A 12,438-nucleotide genomic window follows, 5' to 3' on the forward strand; every position below is an offset into this window, starting at 1 on the left:
ATTTTGTTAGGATGTAAACATGACTTTGGGATTTGTTGATCACTTCTTGGCGCAGTACTGTGCATTTTGTATGTGGTTCAGTGTGAATCAGTATATGCCTCTCTGTTTTCCAGGTCCTCGTTCACCTGGGACTCCTGACCAAGGAATCTGGATTTAAGATTGCAGAGACAGCTTTCAGTGGTGGCCCTCTTGGTGAATTAGTTCAGTGGAGTGATTTAATTACATCTCTGTACTTACTGGGCCATGACATTAGGATTTCAGCTTCACTGGCTGAGCTCAAAGAGTAAGGAGATTACTTTTCAATTTTAAAATCAGAATACAGGAAAGAAATTGTAAACTCTTGAAGTGTTACCTCTATTAGTGTGTAATTTTTTGTCGAGGAAAATGAAAGTGATGATTCACTAAACAGGAGATAAGAAGATTATTTTCAGGAGCTAAATACATACACTGTGAAAAGGATAATATGTTTTCATTGTAGCTGAAGGCTCCAGAGGCTTCATAAATGAATACCAGAAAATTCAAACTAAGGAGCTTATTCTTTGCTATTACAGGTGCTTCCAACATCTGTAGCACGAAACATTATTGACTTTCCTAATTCCCTGTCTCTTGCTAAAATTCATACCACTGCCTACTCAACATCAATCTTTCTAAGTCTTAAAACAGGGCAGGTTCCTGTTTGTAATTTAATTTGGATAGAACAAATTTCCTGAAAGCCCAGAGCCGGTCCTTTTTCAATTAGCCAACTTGCACCTGAGTCTGTTAACTCTACTTGGGTGTTTTATTTCACTGAAATTTGCTTCTAGCTCCAGCCCTCCTGTAATCCCTTCTATATTGGCATAGCTGGCTAAGCAGGGACGCTTCCATCCCCTGCAGTTGCTTAGGATAATTGCCCATGGAGACTTCCCACCCAACAGTCAAGTTGTCATGTTGCTATATGTCATATATTTCCAGAAGAAATACCTTGAATGAACATTCTAGAGCTCATTGAGATGAGAGACATGTTAAAACAATATATGGTGGCTCCCAGCACTTTGGGAGGCCAAGGTAGGTAGATCACTTGAGACCAGGAATTCAGGACCAACCTGGCCAACATGGCGAAACCCTGTCTCTACTAAAAATACAAGAATTAACCAGGTGCAGTGGCCCATGCCTGTAGTCCCATCTACTCGAGAGGCAGAGGCTGCAGTGAGCTGAGATCATGCCACTGCACTCCAGCCTGGGTGACAGAGCAAGACTCTGTCTCAAAAAAAAAAACAAAAGCAAACAAAAAAAAATTGGATACACAACCTACAAAGTGGCTGCATTTGTACAGTTAGCAGTCACTCATCTGGTGCCTTCTATAGGCTAGTTTTGGTGTAGGACATACAGAGATGACCAATGCGTGGTCAAGGAGCTGCCAATCATTTGATAATTACAATTAATATATTACATAATAACTACACTAATTCCAGTTCTGTTGGTGCTAAGTGAGGTGTATGTGGATGCTAGAATGTAAGCACTGGGATTACAGAAAACTGAGTATTGTCACTGTGTAGTGGGCATCTAGATAGTGCCTAGCAAGTAATGAGTACTCACATAACTATAGAGTGAATGAGTGAAGTAATAAATAGGTGAATGAATGAGTGGGTAGGTAAATAAATGGAGTGCTGTGGTAGTACCAGGGACAAGTACTGCCTGGGGAGGTCAGGAAAGGCATGTTAGGGATTTATCAGTCAGAGACTGAATTTGATGGTCGAGGGAAAATTTGTTCAGTATGTCCTCACTTAACATTGTTGATAGGTTCTTGGAAACTAGGACTATAACTGAAATTATGTAAAATCAAGCCAGTTTTTTTCATTAACATTATAACCACTGATTTGAAGGAAATGACTCTATTGGTGGGCCTGCTATCTGTTGTTTTGTTTAAAGTCCCGGTTTTCAGGAACCTATTGATGATGTTAAGTGAGGACTTAACTCTAGTAGTCTTTATGCACACTGGGGTCAGGGCTAGATGTGTTTTATTTAAGAAGATAATTGTGGAAGCAACATAGAACAGTGGTCTTTAAATATATCTGTACTTTAGAACCACCTGGAGATCTTTGTATTTATTTTTTAACTTTGGGGTATCTTTTAAAAATCCCACAGACCATGCCACAGGCTAATTAAATCACAACCCTTGGGGGTAGGGCAGAGCCATAAGTATTTTGTGATGCCTCCAGGTAATTTCATTATACAGGCGAGTTTGGGAAACACTGAGCATCATGTTTGCAAACTATGGCTCAGCAGGCCAAATCAGCCCTCTGTCTTTTTTTGTAAATAAAGTTCCATGGGGCCAGGCATGGTGGCTCACGCCTAAAATCCCAGCACTTTGGGAGGCCGAGGCGGGTGGATCACCTGAGGTCAGGAGTTCGAGACCAGCCTGACCAACATGGTGAAACCCTGTCTCTCTTTTGTAAAAATGCAAAAATCAGCCAGGTATGGGGACAGGCACCTATAATCCCAGCTACTCAGGAAGCTGAGGCAGGAGAATCGCTTGATCCCGGAGGGTGGAGGTTGCAGTGAGCCAAGATCGTGCCATTGCACTCTAGCCTGGGCAACAGGAGCAAAACTCCATCTGAAAATAAATAATAAATAAAGTTTCATGGGAACACAGCCATGCCTATTGTTTACATATCATGTATAGCTGTCTTCATTCCACAACGGGAGAATGGGCCAGTTGTGACTGAGAATGTATGGCCTGCAAAGATGAAGATATTCACTGTCTGGCCCTTAACAGAAAGGGTTTTCTGACTCTTGGGAAGAAACTGGTTCTGCAGAACCTAGTTCTTTAATAAACAGGGGAGAAGGAAGGAGGGTGGCTGATGTGGTGGTTAATACAGAGCTGTCGAGCAGAGTCCTGTTTGTGACTCTTGTCCTTTGAAGCAGGATGTTCATAATTTGGTGAAGGATTATTGTGGGGTGTGGGCCGGGATAAGCAACAGTGGTGGTTGATTAGTAAGTGGGTAGCAGTAGGGTTAGCAGTTACTTGTTCCTACACATGAAGTTAGCCTACCAATCAAGTACATCATCACACTCTGAGCACAAGTGTGGTTTTGTGTGGATGAATGCATGGGTGGGGGAAAGGGTGATAAAAATAAAACTATAAACCGTAGTGCCAGTTCTGTAATATGGTCAAGCTAGGAGGAAAAATTTGACATAGCAGAAAAAGTTAAGGAACAGTATGAGACAGGTAGAAAGAAGTTAATACTATAGAGGCTAGAAATTGAAGACATTTAGAAAAAGGGGATGGGGGGCAGGTTAATAAGGGTGCTGAGCAGTAAGAACAGGCTCTGGGGGAGAAAACTAAGTTGTTGAGTGTCTGGTATTCATTAGGCACTTTCTTTTCAGTATCTCATTGTGAAGAACCCCTGAGAGATTGGCGTCCAATGCTCTTTGTATCCAGTCCTTGTTTTCTGGAATGAGCAAAGAGTTTGAGAGAGGTTAAGTAACTTGTTTAAGGTCTCACAGCTGCTGCATAGTGGTGATGGAGTCAGACCCATGTCTTCCTTGATTTCAAAGACTGTGTTTATATGCCACCATTTGCACCATTTTGCATGAGTCAGAATCAGGGTACTGGGTTGGCCTTAATGGATGGAAATAATTTATATAAGTAGCAGATTTGAAAGGGCCATGCTGTCATCTCTAATAAGGATTGTTGTGGTGGCATTTGACCATTAAAGTTGCCAAGTTTATTACCTTTTAAGTAAATGATTTTTCTCTTTTTTCTCCCCTCTCTCTTGCCGTTTCTCTAGAATCATGAAGAAGGTTGTAGGAAACCGATCTGGCTGCCCAACTGTAGGAGACAGGATCGTTGAGCTCATTTATATTGATATTGTAGGACTTGCTCAATTCAAGAAAACTCTTGGACCATCCTGGGTTCATTACCAGTAAGTGCTGCATGGTTTTCTGACTTAAGGGGTTTTTTTCCCCCTCAACAAAGGTTGCATGGTTGTGGGTAGAAAAAGCTTCTCAAATAGTATCTTTTCAGCTGTATGGAGTGTATTGCTCATTCATAATTGAAATTCAGATTCTCAGTGACTTTGTACTTTCTTTGGCTATTCATTATTTTCATTGGTTTCTTAAAAATAGAAAACAAGTGTTCAACCTCCTACCTTGACTAGTATTAATACTTAGCCTTCCTCTCAGTATGCGTATGCCAGTGTTATCTATTTAATCAAATAACCATTTTGATAAGATACGTACAGTGTCATTTCTTGTGTTCCTTGGGTTTTAGATCATGATTGACTTTTCTTACCCTTTACCTCATCAGTATTCTTGTCATTCATGGAAGGGAAATCTGGGAATACGTTATCTGAATGCTGGGATCTTGCACTTTTTAAGATAAGCCAATGATTAGTATGACTGTGGTGCATGTGTACTCTGTGCAGTCTTTATTATTTAGTAGAGTAGCTCAGTGTTTCCCTGAGTGTGGGTTTGGGACCACGATTTAGTATTTGAAACACTTTTACCTGGTATACAAACATGGCCCTAAATCACAATGAATTATATAAAGAAATTTATTAATTTTTCAATTTTCTTTCAGTCTTTTTGAGAAAAGGTGTAGTTTGATGCTACTATATCTCTGTCACTACTTTTAACACATGCATTCTTAACAATGTGAGAGTAGCTGTGAGTCTCAGCATTCAGCACGCAAAAGTATCTATTCTAAATTGTAAAATACTTCCTAAAGGTTATATGCTTTTTTGTTGTTGTTATCTTGCATGTATGGCGGTCAATACTGGGTTTTTTCTTTCTAATTTTTGGGTTTTTTTTTAATTTCTCATTTTTATTTTTTGTCTTGTCTTTTATTGCTTCTGTCCTTTATCACATTTAAAAATTCCTCTCATTACAAAGGTCCCCCAAACCACCAAATTTGGTCCTTGCCAGGAGTATCAAATGATTTGGAGGTCTTTAGTCATGAGAGAATAGTAAACAACAGTACTAGATAACACTGACTACTCACGTCAGTTTCATCAAGACTAATAACTTTATGGACAGAGAAACTGAGTTATTTTGCCAGTTTTAGAATGAATTTTTTAAAATTATACTTTAAGTTCTAGGGTACATGTGTACAACATGCAGGTTCGTTACATATGTATAAATGTGCCATGTTGGTGTGCTGCACCCGTTAACTCGTCATTTACGTTAGGTGTATCTCCTAACGCTATACCTTCCCACGACAAGCCCCGGTGTGTGATGTTCCCCACCCTGTGTCCAAGTGTTCTCATTGCTCAATTCCCACCTATGAGTGAGAACATGCGGTGTTTGGTTTTCTGTCCTTGTGATAGTTTGCTCAGAATGATGGTTTCTAGCTTCATCCGTGTAGCTACAAAGGACATGAACTCATCCTTTTTTATGGCTGCATAATGCTGGGTTTTATTTATGGTCTTTAAAAGTTTCCTTTAAAAAATAAATTCTAAAAGGTGAATAAACTTATGTAAATGGCACATAAATATAAAAAAAGCAAAACTAAAAACTTGCTGCAGGCCAAGATAGTGCTCTACCTTTTGCATTAGGTTTTTTCCTGGTTTTGGCTCGTTTCTTGAAATCTTGACGAAAGTAGAGTTGTTGTTTTCTACCGTTTTGTAAATGGCAGACATCTGATAAATGTGCAAAGGAATCTATGCAGTACAGGCTTCCCTTGACTCACATATCCTCGCTATTAAGAAGAGTTCTTTGGATGGAAAAATATTCTCAGTGGTAGTGTTTAGGTGAATTAAAAAAGGATAATTTTGTTATTAAAATGGTCACCGTTGATTGGCATTTCATTCTTGTTGGATGAACAGGCACCATCTCAGAGGGGGTTTTATGGATGAATGTAATGTCTATCTGCCTTTCTTTAATAAATCATCTATGTTAGTGATATTACCTGGCAGGAGGTCTGTTAGTGCTTTAGGTCTGCAGTCTTTGTGGTGTGATGAAGCGAAGATTCTATTAAAAGTCTACTCGGGTCCCCTTGGAAGTTTCTTGCCGATTTCTTTCCCTTTTAAAAATTAGATATTGTCAGAGAAGATTTAAAATTTTCCCTTTTAAAAATCAGAAATTTAATGGAATACATACCAACAACCAAGGTGAATTGTCAGTATTCATCTTGGTTGTTGGTATGTATTCCATTAAATGTATTGTTGTTATCTGATCTTTCAATTAGGAGCAAACCCTTGGAAAATTAATTGTAAATTTTGTCCAATTTACGTAGGGACCTAGGAAATTCGATTAAACATATATTACATGCCTACATGCAACTAGTATTCTGCTAGTTACTGCAAAACTCATACCCATTTTACTTCCTACAAGGCCTTTGTCGAAGGACTTACAAGAAAGTAAACTGCAAGTAGTCTAAGATATGCCATGTTTTATGTTAAACACCAGATTAGAAATTAGGGCATGGCAAGGAGCTCCTGAACATCCATTTCATAGTAGTGTGGCTGACAGCAAAGAGAAGGTTCCAGGAGTTACTTGGCATGACTGCTGTGATCCCTGTTAAAAGAAGGCGAGCTGCCTTGGGCATCAAAACAAGTATCTTTTTAAGTCATTAGTCTGCTTATGATGTTCCAGACACAGAGACATTAGAGGGAAGGCCTAAATATTAGCAACACATTATAAAAACAGTTGCAAAACACACAGATGCAGGATGTGATTGAAGAAGGAAAACTGTAATGTCAAACCTTCCATGTGCTAGACCAAGTCCAGTGTCCTGTCTGTGCTTTATAAATTAAACCTAGATAAGCTAGAAAAGCAATTCCCAAGCAAAAGCCTCAAGTAAAAGGATGTCAAATTATAAATTTCTGAGAGACAGCTGATCATTCCATTCCTCTTTCAGGAAGAGCCCAGTGCCACATAGCTTACATCTAGGCACTGTGCAAAGTCTGGGCTTTCAGGCGTTAGGCCCTTAGCAGACAGCTTTACTCATCAGGATTTGTTTTAGTTGCCCAAATCAAAAATAACAATAATAAAACTTCAAGTTAAAAATATGGTCACCAGCCAAAGCTAGAGAAGAGTATATTGTTAGCATTTTATAGCCATGAGTTCCACATCCACAGATTCAACCACAGACCAAAAATATCTGAAGGAAAAAGATAATAATACAATAATAAAAATACAAATATGATACTAGGCATTATAAGTAATCTAGAGATTTAAATATGAGAGGATGTGCATAGGTTATATGAAAGTACTATACCATTTTATGTAAGGGACTTGAGTATCCTTGGATTTTGGTATCCACAGGGGTCCTGGAACCAACCCGCCAGTTACCAAGGATGGCTGTAGACTGTTGGAGTCAATTGCCAATAAGTGGAAAAAGCTGAGCCTTCAAGCCAAGGCTTCTTATGACAAGAGTGGCCCGTTTCTCCCTGCTGTGCCTGCTGTAACAAAGTGCTGTAATCTTTGACTCACAAAGTAGTGCTGGCGAATCCCGGGTCTGATTCTCTGGTAGGAGTGGAGCATTCCCCAGCCCCACAAATCAGCGTGGGTCCTGTCCTCTCCTCCCGCTTTTTGCAGTGACCTTCAGAGCTGCCACCATTAACACTGCCAGCTTTTGCAGAAGAATATATACTGGCTCAAACCAGTTCCTTGTACATCTTTTTTTTAAACGGAAAAATACAAGAAATGGGTATGTTTTATTAAGTGGAAAGGGATGCTCTGAGCTATTCAAAGAGCAAAGAAAACAAAAACACTGATCTGTTCCTTGGGTCCCTAGCTTTCTTTTTTCAGGACTGTGGGCTTTATTTCTGCCCACCTATTGGCCACCAGACCAATGACGTATCTTTGATGATACTGTGAAAACTGTCGCTATGATGAGAGCATATTCCGTGAGAGCCACACAAGAATCTCAGACAGGGAAATTCCTCCTGTGGTCAGCTTGTATTTGACGTGTGGTTGTGGCCTTCCTGCCTTTCTTTTCTTCACTTCCTGGCCTTAACAAATTGTAGTGATCTCTAATGAGAAAACTAGCACACAGAAAAGAAAATTTATGAGTATACTTCCTAGAAAGTCCAATCTCATGTTTGGATTTTAAAAACTGAGCCAGATTTTTAAAAGTTGTTACCATCATCTGATTCTAAAATATGAGTTTCAGTCTTTACTTTTATGCTTCTTAGTCTTCTAAAAGTTATTCAGAAGTATTATTGATACATACTAGAAAATAGAACTGCTTTTATTGGCCATCCTCAAGTTTAATTTACATCAAATACTTTGAAAGTCAGTGATGAAATGTTACCAAAATCAATAAATTTTGTTTTGGGATTGATTCCTTTCTTCCAATTGGTTGTTCTTCATGCACTCTCGAGCAGCAGTCAGGAAACTTTCTGAAAAGAGCCAGCTAGTAAACATTGTAAGCTTTTTGGGCCATGTATGCGTCACTGCAGCTATTCAGCTGTGCTGTTACAGGATGAAAGCAGCCGTAGACAATAGGTCAACAACAGGGTATGGCCACATTCAAATACAATTTTTATTTTTGAACATGGAAATTGGAATTGTATATAATTTGCACATGTCACAAAATATTTTTTAAAAACCATTTAAGAACGTAAAGATGGCCGGGCGTGGTGGCTCAAGCCTGTAATCCCAGCACTTTGGGAGGCCGAGACGGGCGGATCACGAGGTCAGGAGATCGAGACCATCCTGGCTAACACGGTGAAACCCCGCCTCTACTAAAAAATACAAAAAACTAGCCGGGCAAGGTGGCGGGCGCCTGTAGTCCCAGCTACTCGGGAGGCTGAGAAAGGAGAATGGCGTGAACTCGGGAGGCGGAGCTTGCAGGGAGCTGAGATCCGGCCACTGCACTCCAGTCTGGGCGACAGAGCGAGACTCCGTCTCAAAAAAAAAAAAAAAAGAACGTAAAGATTATTCTAAGCTCACAGACCTTACGAAAATAGACGGTAGACCAGATTTGGCCCTGTTTTATGGCTTTGGTGGAATAGTAAACAAAACGTCTTCACTTGCATTTCTTCAAGTTCTAGGAGAAAGCAAATAAAGTTCTATTGCTATCAGAAATATAAAAAATACCATTGCCTACTGAAAGATTCTAAGCTTAATGTAAAGTCAAATACTCCAACTGATGAAAACGTTGAGTGATTTCTCCTAGAGATAACACATGTCATATGATTTAAGCAGAATCAGACCTCTGTAGATGGTAGCTCTGTTTCTTTGGCATCGGTTGATTAGTCACCTACTGTGTGCTCAGCTCTGGCTAGGTGCTGGGGGTACGGCATTGAACATGGCAGTCCCCAGTTCAAGCTTTCATGGAACTTTTTATTTTGCTGGTAGTTGATTGATCCTCTGTAATTAGTTACCCGATCTGAAGCAAATCGTATCTGCTGTGTGATGTCTCAGACACTAAAGTGACACAAGTAGATGTTTGGTACACAAGCTATTCTAAAACATCTCAGTTTTTGTCTGGTCCTGCGTCTGTCTAAAAGGATTTACCTATTTTTAGTAGTCCTGAAGGAAGGGTTAGAGCTTTTACCTTTTCAACTTTGGGGGCAAGTATGTAGTGTTAAACATATTGCTGTTTTCTTTCAGGTGCATGCTCCGAGTCCTCGATTCATTTGGTACTGAACCTGAATTTAATCACGCAAATTATGCCCAATCGAAAGGCCACAAGACCCCCTGGGGAAAATGGAATCTGAACCCTCAGCAGTTTTATACCATGTTCCGTGAGTATTCCTGTTTCATGTATGCTTTCCAGAATGCCACCAAGAATAGATGAGAAAATTAGCCGCCATCTATTTTGGGTTATGATTCTCAGGACCATTAGCTGTAGAAGTCTGTGCTGTTGAACCTTTCCTTGGGAATTACTGAATTGGTTTGTTTTGTTTTGTTTTGTTTTTTAGTTGAAATCGAAAGGCCACATTAACATTTTTTGAAAAGCTTGGAAATATTCTGGAGAAAAAATGTTCAGTACAAAGTATCATTAGAAACTACTTGGGAAAGGACTTTGCAGTGACTTTAGATTGGCAGGCACTAAACACATTTTATGCCACATAGATGCTATTTAGGGTACACTTTGTCACTAATGAGGGGTGAAGTCTTTCATGCAGATCTATTTTCCACATAATTAAACCTGAATTATTTAAGCATCAAACTTTTTAAAGAAAAAAATAGCTTTTAAAAAATGAAACTGTTTTAAACTCAGTTTTGTATTTTACTGACTTCTTCAATCCTCGGCCCAGAATGAAATTTTGCCTTTTCTTGCTGACTTGGTGTCATTGTTTTCAGCAGCAGTGCTTATTTCATGAGCCAATACAGTAAGAACAGCACACCAAATGCTGATGAATTAACTGGCCACAGATGCTAGGCTCTTAGACATTTTCTGTTTCTATAGGGTTATTTCCCCACTTTGACCATTTCTTCCTGCTGCTTTCTGTTTACCTGGCACTAGCCTCATTTCTAATTAGCTGAGGACTGTGAACTCAAAAACCACATTTGATAGTGTTTATGCCAACAGTGAATTTATTTTGTAAGTCAATAGTCTTGAGTAATGAGATGAAGCCCTATTCCAGAAGTGAAAGGCCACATGAGATAATTTGGATGATGAGAGAATTCCTGTTTTCTAAAATTATCAGGATAAGCTTGATCCAGAGGTTTCCACTTTGTAACTTCTGAGATGAATCTGTTTGCTTTGTAGAACCAAGACCCAAAAGACTCCTTCCTAATCTTCTTCCCATGTGGTTGTCCCTTCCCATTGTATGCAGCTACCTGAAGGTAACCCCTGTCTCACACTCACTAAATGCAACAGCACATGCATTGGACTAATCTTTGGGTGTTAGGCATGAGAAGGGAGAATTAAGAATGGAGAGTAATTTTAAAAATCAACTCATCCTTAAGTGTTCTATTAAGCTCAGATTTGTGAGAGTGTGTTGTATGCTTCATAAACGTCATTGTTCATGGAGCTGTATCATCCTACTATTACACACCGTCCCTGGGGCACAGTTCATGGGGCAAATAGATTTTTGGCACATTAGGTAACAGATGGCTTTTAGTGTGGTGAGGATGCTCAGAGTTTGCCTGTGATTTGACTTTGCTGTGTAACTTTGAGGGATGGGATAAGGTGGCACAGAATAGCCTAAGAAGTGACCTGTGTGTTAAACCAAGTGAAATAAAACATTGACTGTGTTCAAAGTGACTAAAACCGCTGGGTGCTATGGCAGGTGTGTGCCCCACAAGAGATGGAGTTTCCAGGGAGTAGAGAAGAGAGGTTTTTTTTTCCCTAGAAAACAAAGTTCTATTTTAGAATGTTGGAATTCACAGTCCTGCAAACCTATTTTGTTCTCCATGGATGGAGAACTTCAGCAGTATTGGTTGATTAAATTGAAGGAAATTCACTGCTTAAAATGTAACTGAAGATAAAAACATGGATTAATTTCTGTTAACCTGGGAAGGGAATTAGTTCCCTAACCATGACTCAGAATTCAGCAGAAATGAGGGAAAATTGATATGCTTGACTATATTTTTAAAAAAAGAAGAACCTGTATGGCAAAACAACAACCAATAACATCATAAGTAAATGATATCACAGAGGGCTAAATTACTAATATAGACCCTTATATATACACATACATATATATTTATATATATATGTATTTATATATATATATAAAAATTAAGAAAAAGTTCCATGTTCCAACAGAAAAATGGGAAAAGGCTATTAAGTTTAGAGGAAAGAGAAATTTACTGCTCTGAACATATGGAAAGATGTTAACTTTACTCACAGTAAGAGAAATGCATTTTTAAACTGCACCAAGATACCATGTCCCATGTACAGATTGGCAGAAATGCAAAAGTTGAACAGCGTAGCTATTCTGATGATGCGGTGAGCAAAACCAGCCCTCTTCAACCCTAGTGGTTAGAATGCAGCATGGTACTACCCCAGTGGGGATGTGTTTGTCAGGATCTAGTAAAACTGCCTCTGCATTTTCTTTCTTCAACTAAGCACCTCGTATATAGGAATCTATTCCAAAGATAATGAGCAAAATCAAGATGTGGCATGTGCTCAAGGGCATTTAGTGCAGCACTATTTGTGATAGGAAGCAACAAGAAACAACCCAAGTAATCATCATAGAGGACTGAGTGAATAATATGATCCATTAATAGAATGAAGTACTACGTAGCTATAAAAAGAAATGAGGAAGGCTTTCATTCCAGGAGGGGCATGTCTAGGATATTTTAAGTGATAAGAGTCAATGTGCAGGACAATGTAGAGCTACTCCCTTTTATATATGTCAGATATAGAGGAAGAGTGTGTGTGGTCGTGTTAGTATATATGAATGAACTTATATTTCCAAAAGAAACAATGAAAGGATAAATAAACTAATAAAAGTGATTGCCATTGGATAAAGTGATTCCCACTGGATAAAAAGGTATCCAGGGATGGGGCTAGAAGGCTGATGTCTCTTAATGTTCCTTATTTTGACTTTAAGA

The 12,438-nt window shown here is 39.1% G+C and overlaps 1 protein-coding gene across 4 annotated transcripts in view; it reads left to right on the forward strand.

The window, feature by feature from the left end:
- MGAT5 (alpha-1,6-mannosylglycoprotein 6-beta-N-acetylglucosaminyltransferase) overlaps positions 1-12,438 on the forward strand; it is a 329,469-nt gene that overhangs the window by 215,885 nt on the left and 101,146 nt on the right. For all 4 annotated transcript variants that reach the window (XM_005572984.5, XM_074008906.1, XM_005572985.5 and 1 more), the window contains 3 exons: positions 114-283; positions 3,771-3,905; positions 9,541-9,674. In XM_005572984.5, coding sequence (XP_005573041.1) covers positions 114-283; positions 3,771-3,905; positions 9,541-9,674 — 439 coding nt within the window. The remainder of the gene's footprint in view (positions 1-113; positions 284-3,770; positions 3,906-9,540; positions 9,675-12,438) is intronic.

The sequence above is a fragment of the Macaca fascicularis genome, chromosome 12 (genome assembly GCF_037993035.2).
Source record: "Macaca fascicularis isolate 582-1 chromosome 12, T2T-MFA8v1.1".
Lineage (NCBI taxonomy): Eukaryota > Metazoa > Chordata > Mammalia > Primates > Cercopithecidae > Macaca > Macaca fascicularis.